The sequence below is a fragment of the Taudactylus pleione genome, unplaced genomic scaffold, assembly GCF_031769625.1.
Source record: "Taudactylus pleione unplaced genomic scaffold, aTauple2 ptg000156l, whole genome shotgun sequence".
In the NCBI taxonomy this organism is placed as follows: Eukaryota; Metazoa; Chordata; class Amphibia; order Anura; family Myobatrachidae; genus Taudactylus; species Taudactylus pleione.
The window spans coordinates 1,936,177-1,956,930 of NW_028284558.1; the positions used below are offsets into that span (position 1 = coordinate 1,936,177).

The 20,754-nt window shown below is 42.6% G+C and overlaps 1 protein-coding gene across 5 annotated transcripts in view; it reads right to left on the reverse strand.

Moving 5' to 3' along the window:
* RBMS1 (RNA binding motif single stranded interacting protein 1) overlaps positions 1 to 20,754 on the reverse strand; it is a 356,477-nt gene that overhangs the window by 59,338 nt on the left and 276,385 nt on the right. For all 5 annotated transcript variants that reach the window (XM_088474811.1, XM_088474809.1, XM_088474810.1 and 2 more), the window contains exon 3: positions 5,365 to 5,423. In XM_088474811.1, coding sequence (XP_088330937.1) covers positions 5,365 to 5,423 — 59 coding nt within the window. The remainder of the gene's footprint in view (positions 1 to 5,364; positions 5,424 to 20,754) is intronic.

The window sequence follows — 20,754 nt, forward strand, 5'->3', positions numbered from 1 at the left end:
GTGCCCAGGATACATACTGAGATGGGAGAAATGGAAAACTAGTCAGACATGGGATCTGTGATATAAAAGAAATCACCATACAAAAATTGCATTCCCTCCCACCTCAAAGGCAACTCATCCATCAACACTATACAGAATATGTTGTATCTGAATTCCGCCACAGGAGTGAGTATTTTGATAGGGTCCCTGAGCCTTAAGGGGGAATATAAATTTTACATGGCGTACTCCTGAATAACCAGAATGCAGGTATCCAACATGACTTTCCTGGAAAAAAGGTGGGGTGTAAATACAATGGTGAACCTTGAACAGGGCCTGCTGGTATAGCTTGAAAGGCATTGTATAATATTATTGGCTAGCCAATCCATTTGCTATTCTTTAGAGTGATACATACAGGACAGGCAAACAGTTAAAACACTGCATAATCGGAGAGAGCACAAGTGTCCCAAATCAGAGCACTAACCACCATAATGAGCACCTATGTATGTGACCAAGATATGCCACCACAGAGGCCCTGTCAGGAATAATTGCAGGATTGGTGCTGACATGGTCAATTAAAGCCGTAGTGCCAATTACGTGTCAGTTCAAGGACAGCAGCCAACTCCGAGCTGCAGCTTAATATTTAACATTCCCCACAGAAAATGAACATGCTGCAATACATTTCAGTGCTGAAGAAGATTCTAATTAAAAAAAAGATTTACTGCACATTTACTGCACAGGGAAGAGTAAATCTGGAGGTCTCAGCTGTCCTTCCCTAGTTTGTTTGTCCACATAAGACAACTGCCAGCTGCATATGCAATGTGTCACATAGCACAGCCGAATACTGTGAGCTATATATTGCAAGATGCCACTAATAACATTTACAATAGATATACAATTTTGATTGTGGATGGGCGATTTATTTTCCTATGCACAACAGATTTCCCGAATTGGAGCTCATTTATTAACATTTATTTATATACTGCCAACATATTCCGATGTGGTTTACAATTAGGATTAACATTCTTTTTAAATGTATATAAACAAGTGTGACATTATAAATATCTATTGGCATTTTACGTGCAATGTAGTAGCATTTCTCTTAATGTCTATTTCTTGGACTCATCACATGGAAACTCATTGCAGAGGCGAAAGATAGCTCTAAAATGTCATTGCAAACGTTTTTGTTATATATATTGTACTATGTTTTACTACCATTTTATTCTGCCTTCTGGGCAACTTTCTCCATATCTAGTCACTTACCCACTCCTGTCAGCTCCATCGCTGGAACACTTCCAGAACTAGAACCCTTGTTTCCCACAACGCAATCAAAACACTTGTCCACTCCCTTTTCTCTCTACTCGGCTATTGCAACCTTCTTCTCTCAAGTCTCCCCTCACCAACGCTCGGCTCTTAAATTCCTCCTTAATGCTGCTGCTAGACCACAGGTTCTCAAACTCGGTCCTTAAGACCCCAAACAGCGCATGTTTTCCAGGTCTCCTCATAGAATCACAAGTTAAATAATTAGCTTCCACCTGTGAATCTTTTAAAATGTGTCAGTGAGTAATGATTACACCTGTGCAGCTGCCGGGTGACCTGGAAACCATGACCTGTGCGGGGTCCTGAGGACAGAGTTGGAGAACCAGTGTGCTAAACTGATTTATCTTCTACAGCGGTCTGTCTCTGCCTCCCCCTATCTGCCAATCTCTCCACTGGCTCCATATTCCCCTACAGAATCGAATATAAAATCCCCCCACTCAACCGCAAAACGCTTACCCTCTATTCTCCCTCCTACTTCTCCAACTTCTTCTTCCTCCTGCTCTCACAAGTCAGTGAAAGAGCCTGTCCTCCCCACTGATTACCTCCTCTCAGTCCAACCTCAAAGATTTCTCCCGTACTGTTTCGAACCTATAGAACGCTCTCCCTTATTCCAACAGACCCCGCCGCAACCTACATTGCTTCAAACACATCCTCAAAACACAACTATTCACTCTAGCCTCCTGGACCTCTGCCTGATCACTTTCCTCCCACCTACTTTACCCAGATTCAATTGTTTTTGTGTGGTGATAATTATGTGTGCCTGACAGAACAATTCAATTGTTTTGGGTGCTCATTAATTATTACGCTTGTCGTACCCAAAAGCACCGGCTAAAGCAGCCTAAACTAATAGGTGTGATGAGAAACAGCTCCAGTTGGGCGCCAAAAAGCTGGACTTTTCGCACATTTCTGCTCGACACCTCAGAAGGGTGTGAACAGAAATGTGGGTGCCTCTGGCACTCGCGCTGAACCGAGCAACAATTGCACTGCATATCATTGCAGTCTTAAAAACAATTCACGTGTCTCATGCCCCTGTAACCGCTCACGGGAAGGGCCCTGCCACCTCGTTTCATCCCTTCCCTCTATGATCATGTAACAAAGCTGATAGGTATAAGTATATAACAATGGGGTTGGGTATGAAATATCCCGATGCTCAGTATCCCGACAGGGGTACATAACTATACTAACCCTCACCCTCCTTTCTTGCACCCAAACTCTCCCCATTAGTGCCTAAACCTAACCCTCCCCCCTTGATGCCTAAACCTAACCCTTCCCCTTTGATGCCTGAACCTAACTCTCCCCCCTTAGGCCTAACCCTAATAAACCCCCCCAGTGGTGCCTAAACCTAACCACCCCTGTCCGTAGCCCAACTCTAATCTCCCTCCCCCCGGAGCCTAATACTCCCGTGTATTCAGGCATCGATATCTAAACTGGCATCGTGATTTAGTCGCCTAGGTTCAGTCCCGGGTCGGGATTACGACACCAGTATTTCAACAGCCGGCATCCCGTCCGTCGGCAAGTTAACTACACACTATAACAATGATATAACATTTAATTGTATGCTCATCATTTATTTTGTTTGCCTTATTTTGTATTGCTCCTCTCTATAGCACTACAATACTTTATCACTAAATGCTAATAATAATTTTACTAGTATTACTTGCGTGTTTAATGGTCTGAGATTTCAGATATCAGAAAACAATAGCTTGACATCCAAAAAAATACATATTTATTAAAGCTATTGGCTGCTCTTTGTGGTAGTGTACAGAACTGCCTCCCTCCCCTCGTGTTTAAACAAATGGTCAATGTCAAACCCCAAGTACACATAATTTTGAGCGACTGATTCCCTTTAAAAGAACCAGACACTGGAAACCTGTACTTTAAAATCTGGGAATGGCCTTTGCTGACCCTCCACAGACATTACAGCAAATCAAATTTTCATCAGTTTTCGGTTTCTCCTGAAGGCAGGGAAATGATAGACACGAGTCAAAGCTTGTAACAGCCAAAGAACCAGCTCTTGTCCACGCATGGGAACTATTGATTCACCGGGTAATGTAGGAAAAGCCGACTGCTGCTTTTTCCTATAATGAGGCCTCCCCTGCACTCAATGTTCAGAAGTGGAATCAGAGACTGTGCCTTGCAAAATCGTATTATTCATTTCCTTCCTAGTAAAGGAAGGTGACTACAGGAACCAGTGTGACTCTGCCATGACCTTCGCAAAAAGTACTTTGCTGCTTACTCATGGGTGACTGGTAAAATTAAAATGATCTAGCTGAATTCTTTCTATGTCCACTGTAGAGCAAGTTGCAACACTCTACCCTTTCCCTCCTTCTTGTTTTAATTTTAACTAGAAGGAGGGATATCTGCTGGCACAAAAAGCAGGGAACATGATCTCATGCCCCTCTGTATATACGTATGGTCTCAGCTTCCAAAACATGTCACTGTGGCAAGAGTTACTTAAAATTAAGCTGAAGAGAGCATGAGGTTAATGCATAGAGGTTTCATCCCATAAGGGTCTGGGAATAAAAAAACAAAACAAAAATATGGGGGCTAGAGTTATGCGTTTGCTACTTAAAGGGATAGGAGATACAACTCTGCCGTGTCTCTTAAAGGACAAAATCTATGGAGAGATTGAGCATGTAATTAGGTGGTGCTTAAATTGACCCCCCCTTCTAATTAGCCCAACTAATTTGCATAATGTGTTATCCCGTCAAATTATTAGTACTACTAAACAGTCTCTGACATGGAAAGAAACTGTGTCTACTTTTAAACAGGCAAACCAGTTGCTGCCCATGTTTATTACGAGGATGATCTGCACTGGAAGTATGTTGCTGAAGGCACAATAACTAAACTTTTCTTCTCTATTTGTTGAATGGAAACAATAAGAGGCGAATGTGTAAGAATAGTCCTGAAGCAGGGATGTATCTACATTCTATTGCACAATGACAGTAAGGAGTGGATTTTTAATGAATCAATTTTTATTCTTTGCCGGTGCAATACATAATCTTATTAGCTGATACACAGTATATATCCATTTTATTTTTATTTTTCGTCAATTTTATATATATTTTTTCATCTTCATTTAATCTATTTTTTCTAATTGTTTCTCAATATTTTGGATTCCAATATAAATTGATTTATTTTCATATAAACCATCAACTTGGACTATGCAAGAATACCATAAATATTGATCCATATTTAAATACAACCTTTTTGGACTTATTTTAGACTTTTCATTATTATTTTAACTTACTGTATTGTTTCTGGTTTGTTCTCAAATTATATTGAACTTATATTTACACAATATGTTTTATGGTAAAAAAATGCATTTATTATTGCACTTTCTAGAACTGACAGTGGTGTTAAAATCAGCGCAGCCGACATTCCATTTATTCTTTATGGATTGTTTGGAGCACCATTTAAGATTAGTAACAAATGATAACTAGCATATTACTCATTGGTAAATCTGGGCTTTAAACTGTAGAGCTAGTTTTTGATGAAACACTTTCTACCACACGCGTTCTCTGTACGATCCTTCGTGTCTATACTGCTGCGGTAAACTTACCTTATTCATCATTTCTGCTTCATGTCATGCAATTAAGCTCAGCTCGGACTTACAGGAAAAAACATCCATGTCTAATTTTAGGGATAAAATGTTTTCTAGTATCATTGGTTCCAGTTTCCTTGACATACTGTTGTAATATATCTCCTGGGCATGTACACTTTATTAGAAACAAATCTCTGCTTGCAGGTGGGTATCCTGGTAGCCCATTGTGAACGCAAACATACAGGCAATATAATAGCCCTATAAATTCTGTACCACCTGGCACACGTCTGCAGCCCGGTTGTACAGGTTTAATGTATTGCTTAAAGCTTAGATTATTTTTCTTTAGAAACACAGTTTGTTTGTATTTTGGTTGCTGTACTATGGTCTGAGCCTTGACAAGTGACAATAGTTTACTTAGATTGAACACTCCCAACTTTCCCATAAATTAACTTGAAATCTCTCAATCAATCCATGTTATAAAATATAGCATTAACCAACTGCATCGTATCAGACTGCAAACCTACCTTTACATTTGTTTGTCGTCTTATCCAGAATAGCCTTAGTGGAAACAATCTTGCCATATCTAAATAAAACAAAAAGAGCCAGTCATTTATTAAGTAATATTACAATGTTTATTGTAACCCATATTTAATATACTGTAGAAATTAGAAGGGTGCTTAATGGGTATGTACACATTGGAGTGGGGTGATGGACTAAAAGCGGTCAACAGGGGACATCCTAAAACCATTGCATCGAGAGAAGGGATCACTAAAAGGACCAATAGCTATTGGTCTTCTAGTTGGGAAGTGGAAGTGTTGGGGGGGGGGGGGGGGGACACATACCCAAGCAGAAACTTAAAACGTTTGTAAAAAAAAATTTGATATACAATATTTAACTTTGGGAGAGATGCATCAAGCAGTGAAAAGAGTAGAGAAGTGGACCAATGGAGAACTTGCCCATAGCAACCAATCCGCTTCCTGGGTAGCATTTATCCAGTACATTTTATAAAATGATAGGTAGGAGATGATTGGTGACGTTGCCCGAAGCAACCACTCTTTTCACTGCTTGATACATCTCCCCCTTAGGACCCCTGCAACCATAAGACAATATAACAATCAATACAACCCACTCCAATTAAATGTAAGCTTGTTAGATCTATACATCTTCAATTGCATAAACATTTTTAACAAGATTTGAAAACTGACATTTTGTAAATGTAAATAATAAAATACAATAATTAAGTAATAGTATACTAAACATTATGAGAATTATCACACAGGGCTTGATTCAGAGTGGACGCTAATGCAATTTGCACGCAGATCGAGCGATTGTTTGCCATTGCACATGCACCGCAGTGCTCATGCGTGAAGCAAGCTCTGCGATCACGCAGGCCACGGAGAGCAATCAGAGTGACTGACAGGAAGTGAGCATTTGGAGGTGTTGACAGGGGGGGGGGCAGTGAAATGTAGGAGTGCCTGGCCATTTGAACACCACTGCGGTTGCATATACGCAGTTCTGCAACGTGTCAAAACAGCACCCAAGGCTTCGGAAGGTCAGACAAAATCCAACAGCTAAAACCAAACTCTGTCCTCGAAATATCTGACCAAAATGTGCAGGTTGCACTAATTAGGGGCGTGGAATACAAACGTCAAAAAGCTCTGTAACACCAACACGGCCTTAACATTAAGCGGTTAAACATGTGAATGTCATCTTTTCTTGGTTTCATTTACTTGTAATTCTCCTCCTCCATGAGATATGAGTGTGTGAGAAGGCCCAGCCCTACATTCCAGGGCAAGTTGCCCAACCCATGTCCTCTGCTTCATCCTGGATTAGATCACTGACAGAAACATGGCTTGTGTGCTGTTCTACTTGTCCACACTCATGATAATCCAAAGAAACCAATCGTGATTAATGTTTGCTTTAAATACAATGACACCAAGAGAAGCCAATATTTTGCTTCTCACACATTTTTGATGCACTGACCAAGACTCTTCACTGAATTTTATGGAACCCCGCAAGTACTGTACATGAGTCAACCTCTTGAATATCAAACGATCTCATACATGCAATTAAGTGTTTGCAGTGTTCCATGTGTGGCTCCATTAGCCTACTTACATCTCCAGGCTGGCTGCAGAGCCAAAGAGAAACTCTTGGCTCCACGCTACTCTAGGAACCTCCACTATTGTTACTTTTCAGAAGATCCAGCTCTTGTGCCATAAATGTCCACTTCTAGTAAATATAGTACATCACATGGAGTAGACTAAACAGCTATGGTGATCATGTGATCAAGAGCGAGATACAGGAAGTACTGCAAGCTGCAGACCTAGCACAGGGTAATATTAAACATTGTGCAGAAGTGATCAAGTGTTTTGGGACCGTTCTAATATTTTTTAAACTGCTTTAAGCAGAGCAAATACATGTTTTACTTAAAATATTCCACAGCTCTATATCCCATCATTATTATATTCCTCCAGCCCCCAAAATGGCTGCCTTTATTGCTTGGGTAATATGGATACTGTTTAAAGCTTTGTTTTGTGTTATGTATAACTTCTGAGCACTGATAGCATCAGAATGATAACAGGGCAGGAGTTGTGAGGGGGAGATAAAGCGCCAGAGCAGCAATTCTCAAAATAATGAACGTAGTTATTTACAATAATTGGTAAATTTACTGCATCATTTTGTAACAGAACACTCACTGAATGCTCTCAATTTTAAATAATTCCCATCATAAGGGAATCAGGACTAAATAAGACATGCATCTTATCCACCCAAACCTTGCCCAGATCCTCCACAAACACCTCTTCTGGGTGAAAAGCTACATTTTTATGGTAAGCTGTACCCCTATTCCAGTTTCACAATTTGATAACCCATTACCCCCACTGGACAATGACTTGGGAAGGGGGTTTATGGCCACAACAGCATGATTCACACAACAGGTACCACTGATACGAATTGCATCCTCAGTATCCTTCAGGTCCACCCTCCCCACAACAGAAATTAAATCTGGGGGGGGGGGGATAATTCATAAGAGTAGGTATGACTTAATTGCAAAGTCTACCACTAGACTCTCTAGATAAACCTCATATTAAATGGATTTAGTCAAGCTGCCAGTACTCCATTATAATACCTAGAGACTAAAAAGAGGGCTAGCTCTTCAGTCAGTTAACTATGCAATAGACAGACGTGTCCACATACATCTAGTCTCAACACTCCACGCAGCGCAAATTGCCTGGCGCGAGTGAGCCCCCTGTGCCCGTGCTATGCTAGCGCTGGGCGTGGTTTTTTTTGCCTAAAATGTATCTAAGTCTGCACCAGCAGACTGTACTGATTAATTTGATATGTGACACTTGTATACCTGTGTACACCAGAGTCTGTATATGAAGCACAACGGAACTTGGAATAAAAAAAAGCTGCTGCCTCTACATTGTAGCACTCATACAGACTCAGAGACTCTGTCGCACAGATATACAAGTGTCACATATCAAATTAATCAGCACAGTCTGTTGGTGCGTCCTAGTCACATCGCTTCGTAGATGCATTTTCAGCAAACAAACAAACAAAAAAAAAGACACCAAAAATAAGCGCTGAGCTAGCCGGGTGTCACAGGACCTGGGGATTCTTAGTGCTACCGCAGCTTAGATGTGTAAGGACACATCTGTAGCAGTCTCAGCAGAGGATCAACAACAGTATGTACTGCAACCTTGCTTTGAAAAAGGGAACATGGGAGTATTAAAATAGACTTGCTGCTCCCTTAGTGCAGAGGTGCTCAACATGTGATGAAGTCAAAGCTTCCAAGCAGGGAGCAAGAACATGGTGTTTTTAGGTCCTTCAATTGTAAAATATGCAACTACCTCTTCTTTAGGTATCAGACACTTGGATTACCACAACAATGGGACACTGACACTTCCAAGTTTACATTAGAAAAATAACCACAGCAGTAGAAGATAGCTATCTACAGGTTAAGGGGTCTATTTACTAAGCAGTGTTAGGAGACAGAGGGAAAAGTGATAAGAAAGTGATAAGGTGCCAGCCAATCAGCTCCCAACTGTCAATTCACAGGCTGTGTTTGAAAAATGACAGTTGGGAGCCGATTGGCTGGCACCTTATCACTTTCTTATCACTTTTCCCTCTGTCTCCTAACACTGCTTAGTAAATAGACCCCTAAGTCTTGTCGCACCCTGCACGCCTTTACCCCTGCTCCACAACAGCTTGGGATGCACATGTTGCCCACCTCTGCTTTAAGAGACCCCGATTTCTGTTACTTGGTTCTTTAGAAATAAAAGTTGACATTAGAAATGATCCCTTTGTATAGACACAGCTCACCCTTTTCCATCGAAACCTCTTTTCACAATTGTGGCAGATATGAATTTTAGCAAGAACCCGCCTTTGCTCATATAGACAAATTGAAGGTAAATCATTTGCGATTTGCCTGCAGGCAAAGGAGCAAACGTATTAGTCTGCAGAAAACGGATTGTGAGCCACAGTATCTATAGCCATATACTGTGAGTTCGAAGAGATGAAAGAAACCGCCAAGGTGTAGATGCAAAAGCATGACACTGTTTAGAGGAAGTGATCGCACTAGAAGGCCTAACCTGCATTCCAATCCTCAGTACACACTTATTTACCGCACTTGTTGCTCTACAGTTAGAAAGGTTAGAAAGGGTGTTAGCCTTTGTGTCATTATATCTAAGGGCAACATTGTTTAGCAAGTGCTGCTAATTAAGAAACATTATTATGCCGTTATCTTAGTGGGGGGATCCACCCATTGGACCTCCAACAAAGTCATTGGTAAGTGAGCGTGCTTTGTGATTAAGTGGTTAAACAACAAGAAAACTACAACAAAGCCAAAGACAAAACAGAAAGAACAGAAAAATCTGTAGCTGTGGAAAAATACAACAGCGATTACAAATGTGTCCTGATCACCGCAAGAGAATGTTTTTCCCAGAACAGGAAACCGGCTGAGGCCTACGTATTCACAAATGGGATGAGTAATGTAATCAGATTGCTGTGAATCTGCTCAAATTGGGAGGGAGGCGGCGAAGACCAGAAATAAAATAAATGAGAAACAGAAAATGATCATCAGACCCTGTCCCTTCTACGCTACACAAAATCCTGCAGCCCCAAGCTTCCTACATTATTCCACCTGCTGATACTCTCCCCTTATATTACATTTAATAACTTCATTCAGCATAGTTACCTGCAATAGTACATTAGGTGCTAAATTTAGCAGCAGAATATTTTTTTTCTGGATAAAATAATTAATGTTGGAGGTGCCGCAATATTATTTTAAACCTGAAATACTGCAAGGTGCAAATATAGACAGACAGATTTAATTAAAAAACATTTGTAGTTCTTATGTGGTAACTGGCATACGGTTTCAGGACCCCAAGGCAATATTTACTACAGCCACCAATCCCCACACCTTTTATGAATGTAGCATAAAATCAGTATCCTATAATGTACAGTATACAATTGCATACATAACGGGAAAGTCTAGGGTTAACAAAAATATGGGTGGTGCCCCTAGAAATGTTGGGTTCAGAAGCACCCCCGGTACTTCTACAAAAAATTGTTGCATTTAATGAGAAACTGGTATGATATCTGTCTGGTTTAGGATTTATCATTTACTTTTGCTATAGCAACAATGCGTTTTACATTAATGGAGTTCAATTTGAATAGATATCTCTCTCTCATAGATAGATATCTATCTACATATATATATCTATATTTATTTATTTTTAGAGTGTTCATTCTAGCACCCTGCACCCTCCGTTTTGATGCAGCAAACTGCTGAGATGCAGACCAGTGTGTGCTAGAAACACCAGTGCAGAGAACGACTGCACGGGTTGTGACAGACCCAGGGTGCTAGAACGAACATTAGATAATATATATATATATATATATATATATATATATATATATACACACACACACACACACACACACACACACACATATATATATATACATACATACACACATATATATATACACACACACACACACACACACACAGAATGCTGACATGGGCTTTACGTCGATAGCCAGTATGTCGACATTCAAACAATGCTTAACAGAGCCTCATTTAACATGTCGACACACAGATTTTTGCTTAGTTTTAAAGGTTAGGTTTAAGCTAAATACAAACTGCATAGACAATCATCAAACCAAACACAAACATAATTGCCATGGCTGCCACATCTATCGAGGGCAGCCAATCAGCCCATATGAAATCGTCCGGTTCCACCATGAACAAACTCAAGCTCCTCAAAAGGGCCATAACTACGGGTTCCTGTGGGCGGCACAGTCGCTGCCCCACAGCCCTTGCTTCTGGCTAGCAGGGTGCCTGGAACGGCATCCTGCATCCAGGATCACTGCTGCGGCGCTGCCAGAGTGTCCTTTAGACGCTCCAGACAGACACCCTGCAGTCTATGCAGCCGATTGGAACATCCACAGGACGCTGCAGTCAACACTGCACATCCAGCTTTTTGGACACTGTCCGGCTGTCCCGTGGGACACAGTAACTGTGTTCCGCGTGTGAGTGATGTTGGGAAGCCCCCACTCACACAATGCTGTGCTTAGCAGAGCAGCAGTGAATAGATGCCGTGTGCATGCGCGCAGCATCCATTCTGTTGAGAGAGGACTGAGGGCATGCTCAGCGGGCTCCTGGAGTGCTGGGCATGACCCAAGCGTGCTGCAAAACAGGGGGTGTGGCTCATAGGCAGGGCCGTAACTAGGGTAGTGCAGCCTGTGCCATGGCACAGAGCACCGCAGGGCAGGGGGCGCTGTTTGGGCCTGTCAATTTTCTGTTTATTATCATTCTCACATGTAGCTTCCTCTTATTTAATCTCCAGCATCTCCTGGTCTCTCCTATCTCTTTCCTGGCCTTTCCCCATGAGGCTATGACCCTTTTCGGGGTGCATTATGTCACTTTTTGAAAAATGGGGGGATGCCAATGCTCTTTCTGGCACAGGGCACCAAAATGTCTAGTTACGGCTCTGCTCATAGGAATGGCATTTCCCACACGGTCATTCCTCCTTTGCGGGCACGGGCCAGGGTCACAATTTCCGTTTTCAAGTGCGCATGCTCACGGTCAGATTCTCAGGAGGTAACTCGCAGGGAAAGCGGTTTCTGCTACTGATGTCCCTGCCAGTTATCTTTAGTACACAGAGGGGATATTTTCATTCAAAATTAAAATATCTGTGGAGATACTGACTGTGTGGTTATTAATACATAGGCCCCTAAGGGATAGTTGAAAGGAATGCAGCAGCCAGTTCCAGGAAAGGGGTGTAGTCCTATAAATGTATACAGGAAATGGGGTCAATGGAAAGGGAAATACTATATACATTTTTAAGCTGATAGAGAGAGATATATGTATATATATATATATATATATATATATACACACATACACACACACACACACACACACATACATACATACACACACATACATACGCACACATACATACGCACACACACATATGCACACACACATGCACACACACATATGCACACACACATATGCACACACACATATGCACACACATACACAGATTACGACCTTTTTCGCAAGATGGCAAACACAGAAGTGGACCCTATAACTGATACCTCTGAACAAAGCATTTTTTTCATCCACATCTATATGGTATTTGAAGTGGTAGAGGCCCATGCAGGTAGACAAAATGGGTGAAACAAAATAATTTCACAGAGAATTGTGCACATTTTGCTTCAATGGTGCTACTGACCACAAGCCGTGCTGCCGTCTCATGTGGTATATTTGTAGCGCGCCCAGTAGCATCAGATCACGACATTAACTTTGCGGATTCTGCGCATACAATTGGAAAAGCAATTTCCTATCACACACAAAGAATTTTGGCTTAAGTACTAGTGTTTTTGTGTTTTTTTTACATTTTATTTTATTTCTGTCACAGCTTAAATAACTCTTTACTGTTAATCTATCCAGGGCTGATCCTTGTACATCCACAGTATCTAAATGGCTAATACATATTTTTATGCCACTTATGAAAAAAAAAAAAAAAAAAAAAAAATTACCAGAAATCTGGAAGCCTGAAATTTTCAGACGTCTTCAGTTATATCCACAATTCATTCAAAATTTGCCCCACACGACCGTATAGGAAGCTGAGGGTTTCAAAGAGCTCATAAATTCATTGTGCTTAGTTTAGCAGTCTCAACAATCAGTGAGTGCTGTCTGCAACCACACCCAGAACTGCATAGAGATGCCAAGCTTGAGTGTATTCGAGTGAGAACACGCAATGGGTGTTTGCGCTCTCTGGTGCGATTGTCGATGGACACAAGGAGTGCATTGTCTCAATCAAAAACACTTCTCCATGCACGATATCCTTCAGATTTCTCCCAAACTTGCATGTAAAGCACAGCTGGGAGGAGGAAGGGCTGTGCAGCCGGGCTGTCTCTTGTTCTCAGACAGTAAATAGGCTGACTCCTTTGCTGTTGTGTGGCGAAGCACATGTGAGAATGTAAGCAAGTCGTTTGGAGGACCTGAACAGTGGAATAATGTAAGTTACACCTGTTTCATGCCAATTAGAAATAAAATAAAATGTTGTTTTTTTTTGGTTTTGTATTTTAAATAGACCTTTTTCCAGACGGGATTGCAAGTAAGTTTTCAGAAAATAAACCCCACAATTGCACTTAACATGGAATAGCTGACGAATACATATATACAGCAGTAAAGAACTAAATAAAACAGCTGGTACTAGTTCATAATCTTTCTACGACACACCCACAAAAGTGTAATAACCAGGGAAAAAAATAAAAAAATTACAATTTTTTGTGCCTACGGCACTGGCAGATGACGCAACCTTTCAACACTCTAAGCTGGCAAAACATCTGTCAGCTCTGTCAGCCAATTTGGCAGCTTTAGACTGAACTGCGACAAAGTTATAATGGGCGGAGTTTCCACCAACTGGGAGCTGCGTATTTGCCCTTTTGAATAGTTGTAAGCAGTTTTTAATGTTTTAAAAATAGACCCATCAGTAGTGTGAACGATTGTACAACCAGCTACAAACTGGATCTTTAACTTAAGGTAGTAAGGTCAGAGACATGAGACGCAATGCATTCTCTACTATAAAATTACATCAGACGTCACTGAGAAATTCTATGATCAGATAAAAGCACATTTCAGCAGTCCGAGTGATGTTACACAGGCTGTTCTAAAGAGCACAGGACTTCAATGTGACAGCCACTTTGGATCACAAGCAAATTATAAGTCACTGTTGTGTCCCCTGTTCCATATAAATGCCCTCCGTCTGACTTTATATGCACATGGTCTGGGATAAATACAACTAATCTATCCTAAAGCTGCATGGTACAGGAGAAGACTTCAGTTTAAGCTGGGTACACACTGGAGCGATGTCAGGCCGATATGACGTTTCGCGTCATGTCGCCTACAACGCTCAATGTGTACGCATGTTTGCGCGCTCCCGCGGCCGCTAGCGATGGTTGCCAGGCTTGATGTGCTGCATATCGAACCTAGCAATATCGCTGCGTTGTTCATTAAAGTCGTCCAGTGTGGACGCACAATCACTGTTGACAGGCGATGTCGGAACGAATGCTCGTCGCTCCAGTGTGTACCTAGCATTAGTGAGATAACTGAAAAATGCTCCCACAACACTCGAGCGATGGTAATTCGCAATTGGTATCTTTGCCAATTTTCCTGAGCCATACCCCATACTAATGGGAAGGAAAATTAGCACAGACCGCCCAGTATTAAATGGATTGTGCACAGACTGGCATTGCCGTTATGTCAGAGATCATATTGCACCGAATGAAATTGCCCCTGTGATATGCCAGGGCACAAGTTTGCTCTATACAAATTAATACTGAAGTAAGCTTAGCTTCACTCAACTGAGTATTCATCAAGTACAATGTTTTACGTTTAAAAATAGTGTCAATTTCCAACAAAAACCTTGGTTAAGGAAATAGAGTCCACTCGCCATAACAAGCCAGAGGAATGAAAATGACATCTAACCGCTACACAAATATAAAAGGACACTATGCAGCTGGTGACAGCAGAGTAAATTAGCTATTTAATTTCCTTTAACTTGGTCTTGTTGAAAGGGTTACAGCACATTCAATGCCAGGACCAAAGCTCTTTGTCAATCAAACACAAACACTGCAGAATAGGCCTATTCAAGCCTTGAGTGTGTATTTAGTCAGCCACCGAAGTGCACACATTTAACACACTAAATGGTTTCAATGACACAAACGTGTCGGCTCACAGTACAATGACTAACAAAAGACTCTCAATACCCTGAACATGGACAACAAACTGTACAATCGCAGATCTATAGAACACATTGTGTATAGGGTCTGCAGTTCATTTTGCTAAATTCCAACACTGAACACAATAGAAGCTACTTTAGCTAACAGTACCAGGCAGATCCATTGGATGTTTTTGGTGAAATATTATTGGCATCTGTAGTTGAAAAAGCTAAAAATAAAGGGAATAAAGAGGGTTGGAACAAAATCATAGGATAACCAGGATTTTTTTTTTTTTTTACTAGAAAGACAAAAGGATGCTCCCTCAGTTTACCAACTATTTGTATTCTTTAAGATGACAATGCAAAGAGTATGAAGACAGAGATAGAGAGGGGGGGGGGGGGGAGATACAAAGCAAGAAGGAGGGAGGGGGATATAGACAGCGTAAGAGGAAGGGAAAAAGAGAGAAAAAGATCAAGAGGGAGGGAGGAAAGGAGAGCAAGCAAGATGGAGGGAGGGAGGAAAGGGGAGAGAGCACGTGAGCAAGAGGGAGGAAGGGAAGGAGAGAGAGCAGGAAGGAGAGAGAGAGCAGGAAGGAGAGAGAGAGCAGGAAGGAGAGAGAGAGCAGGAAGGAGAGAGAGAGCAGGAAGGAGAGAGAGCAGGAAGGAGAGAGAGCAGGAAGGAGAGAGAGCAGGAAGGAGAGAGAGCAGGAAGGAGAGAGAGCAAGAGGGAGGGAGGGAGGGAAGGAGAGAGAGCAGGAAGGAGAAGGAGAAACAGCAAGAGGGAGGAAGGGAAGGAGAGAGAGCAGGAAGGAGAGAGAGCAAGAGGGAGGGAGGGAAGGAGAGAGAGCAGGAAGGAGAAAGAGCAAGAGGGAGGGAAGGAGAGAGAGCAGGAAGGAGAAGGAGAAACAGCAAGAGGGAGGAAGGGAAGGAGAGAGAGCAGGAAGGAGAAGGAGAAACAGCAAGAGGGAGGAAGGGAAGGAGAGAGAGCAGGAAGGATGAGGGAAGGAGAGAGAGCAGGAAGGATGAGGGAAGGAGAGAGAGCAGGAAGGTGAAAGCAAGAGGAAGGGAGGGAGGGAGAGAGAGCAGGAAGAAGAGCGAGCAAAAGGGAGGAAGGGAAGGAGAGAGAGCAGGAAGAAGAGCGAGCAAAAGGGAGGAAGGGAAGGAGAGAGAGCAGGAAGGAGAGAGAGCAGGAAGGAGAAAGCAAGAGGGAGGGAAGGAGAGAGAGCACGAAGGAGAAAGCAAGAGGGAGGAAGGGAAGGAGAGAGCAGGAAGGAGAGAGAGCAGGAAGGAGGGAGGGAAGGAGAGAGAGCAAGAGGGAGGCAAGGAGAGAGAGCAAGAGGGAGGGAAGGAGAGAGAGCAGGAAGAAGAGCGAGCAAGAGGGAGAGAGGGAAGGAGAGAGAGCAGGCAGGAGAAAGAGCAAGAGGGAGGGAGGGAAGGAGAGAGAGCAAGAGGGAGGGAGGGAAGGAGAAAGAGAGGGGAGATACAGAGTAAGGGAGGAAGGGAAGGTGATACAAAGCAGGAAAGAGGGAGGGGGATATAGACAATTGCAAGAGGGAGGGAATGAGAGAGAAAAAGAGAAAGAGGGAGGGAATGAGAAAGAAGGTAAGAGGAAGGAAGGGAAGGAGACAGAGAAGGCAAGAGGGAGGGGTAGAGACAGAGAAGGCAAGAGGGAGGGGTAGAGAGAGAGGAGGAGGCCAGGAAGGAGAGAGAGCAAGCCAGAGGGAGGGAACGAGAGAGGAAGAGAAAGAAGGAACAAGAGAAAGAAAGAACAAGAGGAAAGAAGGAAGGAAGAGCAGCCATCGGATCACAGAATCCTGCAGTGGGCGTCATTTGCATATTTTAGCCCGTACAAAGATGCAGCAGCGGTGTCAATAATGTAAGTTTATTTCTTCTATTTGCCAGGTATATATACACACATAAAATATAGCATAATTTACATTTCTAGGTCTGTTTTATTACAGAACAAACAATCCCCAGGTCATCATGAATGATCAATCAAAAAACAGATACAAAAAATACATAGGTTGCCTCTTCACTTTTAAGGATGAGCACAATTATATTTAAATGTAAGCTCCAATTTCTTTATTATATCAGATTCTTCTAATTAGAAAACTTGTGCTCTGGGTTATTTATGTTCCCTGCTTCTCTGAAAGCAGGATTCTAGCCTGGGCTATGAATCATCGCAAGTAAAATTTAATTTAAAACACAATTTCCCTGGCTTCACGAGGGCTGTGCATAAAGTGAATGTCTTTCATACGCAGAGGCTTCTCCTAATAACAGACGCACTTACATGGAGATTTCTTTGCATTTCAAGAAGAATATTTGCCCAGGTGCACTTGAAGGCTGTAGCCAGAAGTGAGGGAGGAAGAACTGAGAATTAGACTAAGAGATGTTTTTCAGTAACGCATCTTTAGCTTCTAAAACAATCAAAATATTTGTAGGTCTATGTATTAATAATCGCATCAGTGCCATGATTATTAATCTGTATCGGTAAGGACCCCTCCCTGTGCCCGAGCTACAGACCCATATCTCTATTAAATGTTGACCTTAAATTATATGCCAAACTAATAGCCAACCGGTTACATTCCCTTCTTCCAAAGCTGATCCACAATGACCAGGTGGGATTTGTTAGCGGTCGTGAGGCACGTGACAATACCACAAAAGTCCTCAACCTGGTTCATTTTGCTACTTCCCAGACTAACACTCCAATTTTCTTATTTTCTACCTTTTTTATGAGGTCTGTGCTTATTCACATGGGATTGGGTCCTCTTGCTCTCCATAGGATTTTAGCCCTGTATTCCTGTCCCTCGGCGAGAAAAGTCAATGACATTTTATGTGAAACCTTTTCCATAACCAATGGCATGTGGCAATGCCCTTTATCGCTGTTGATCTTCATTCTCTGCATGGAGGCACTAGCACGATCCATACAAGCCAACCCCCATATTTCTGGTATTCTAGCGGGCGGTGTGGAATACAAATTGGCTTTATTTGCCGACGACCTACTAGCTACCATATACCATCCGGTGACATCCCTGCCACATTTAATGCGTGAGTTTGAATGTTTGGGAAATTAACTAAATTTCAAGATTTTTTTTTCAAACTCTTGGGATCTAAAATCTGTCCGCTCCTACCTCCATGATTGCAGATCTACAAACTGCATTTCCAATCTCCTGGCATCCCTCCCATATCACCTACCTAGGGGTTAAAATAACCAGAAACTTGTCACAACTCTTTGCTACAAATTTCTTCCCTCTTCTCTTCGGTTGGATTATTCCCACTGGCATTTGAAGCAGCTTTCTTGGCTTGGGAAAATTAATGTGGTAAAAATGAATATGCTTCCAAAATAGCTTTACCTCTTTCAAACTCTACCCATTCTGGTACCCGATTCTTAGTTTCGCTCGCTGAACTTATTGATTCAGCAATTTATCGGGTCCTGGAAAAGGCCTCGAAACAGATGTGATCTTTTATCGGGACAAAACAATTGGGAGATCTCCAACTTCGGGATATCAAATCTTATTATCATGCTGTACACCTTAATAGAATCCTTGAGTGGACTAGATATAGGGAGGTTAAGCAATGGGTTACTCTTGATGGCTGCTTCATGAAACTTCCCGCTGAAATTATGCCTTGGCTACCTTCCTTCCCTAAACTAAACATGCTTCATCCGACTATATCCCCATCACTTTTTATTTAGAAGTCCTTACGATGTCTGTCACACATTTCCTTACGCTTTGGCCCTTACTTCCTTTCTGGCTAACCCTGATTTTCCCCCTGGTATTAACCTTTCGCATTTTCCTACTTGGGTGCTTGCAGGCCTTTTCAGAGTCGGCCAGCTGGTGAATGAGTCGTGTGTTAAGCAATTTGCTGAATAAGAAAAATGGACAATCACACATTCTGACTTCTGGAAGTTCCTCCAGGTTCGCCTTTTCCTAACCTCTGTAGATACCCCTAATCTATCTAAGAGACCTCATCTCATCTCTATAACTTCTCCTTCACACACACACAGTTTCTGCTATATACCAGCTTCTTTGAACCAATCCAGCCTCTCCTATCCCCTCATGGGCCAAAAAAATGGGAATCAGACCTGGGTGTTTCCTACACAGAACAAGAAAGGCAAACTAGATTTCTCAAAACCAACTGAAGCTCTGTTTGCACAAGTGTTAAGGAAAGTCAATATTATATTTTAATGTGGTGGTATAGGCATCCTTCCCTACTCCATACCATGGTTCCAACGATATCCGGCTCTTGTTGGAGAGGTCTTTCAGCTCCTGGGTCTCTACGACATATATGGTGGGACTGCCCTCGATAATCTCAGTGATTTTCAACCTTTTTTAACTCGGGCCACATTACGCAATATATTTAAATTGCCAAGGCACACCATTCGGCGATGCAGCGTGCGCAACCTATGGAAAACATACATACACATACATTGGCCTCCAGGAATAAAAGGCACATACATTGGTCCCCATAGGAATAAAACACACATACATTGGCCCCCATAGGAATAAAACACACATACATTGGCCCCCATAGGAATAGAACACACATACATTGGCCCCAGAGAAATAAAATACACATACATTGGCCCTCACAGGAATAAAACACATACAGTGGCCCCCACAGAAAAAAAAAAGATATTGCTGGCTCCCAAAGAAAAAAAACCCACATTGCTACACACAAAATATAAATTTACATATTTTTACTGCCCCTACCTGTCCCTCATCAGCAGAGTGCAGCGTGCAGGCAGGCTGGCTGGCTGGTGGCCGAGGGTTGGCTGGGGGTGCTGTTGGCCGAGGGTTGGCTGGGGGTGCTGTTGGCCGCGGGGCTGGCTGTCCTGGTGGTCGTGAGGTGGGCTGATGGTGTTGGTGGAGCTGGTGGCTGCAGGGATGGCTGGTGAGACAGGCAGGCAGGCTGGCTGGCTGGGGAGGCAAGCTGGCTGACTGAGGGTGCTGGTGGCCTTCATGCAGGGCTTCTCTAGGGGCCGCAGAGTTGACAGGTGGGCTGACTGACTAGAGACGCGGTGTGCGTGACCTGTGATGTCACGCCGCCGCGTCTGCATAGGTGATGGCCCGGGCACGCCTGAGACTCCCAGAGGAGCTCAGCACTGCCCGGACCACAGTGCGGCTGATCTGACTTTCAGCTCTGACCGGTGGATCTGACCACGCGGCACACTAAACAATCGCTCACGGAGCGGTTGAAAAACGCTGATCTAACTTTTGGTCTGAAGTTATCTCCATTTTGCAACAAATTCTAGGCTCCCCCATCTCTACTGATCCCGTATTTTGGCTGCTTAATCATTCACACACCTCCTTGGGGTCCTACAAGAAATCCTTGCTACACCAACTAAGCAATGCGGACAGGGCAGTTATTCCATTACTTTGGAATTCCAGCAACCCTGCCACCCGTAAAGATTAATTCCAGAGGATCGATTACTATATATCCATGGAAGACCTCTTAAGCTCTTCTACTGATAGGTCCTCCACTTTCACTAGTATCTGGTTCCCATGGCTGGAATATAATTAGCACAGAATTTAAAAATGGTCCGTCTTCAACCCATCATCCCAGATAATATGTTTTGACTTCCTTTTACTCTGCCAACATCAGTTTACCCCACATACGATGACCTTACCTTCCTGAAGATCAGGCGATGCGGCTGACGATCCCATGCAGCGC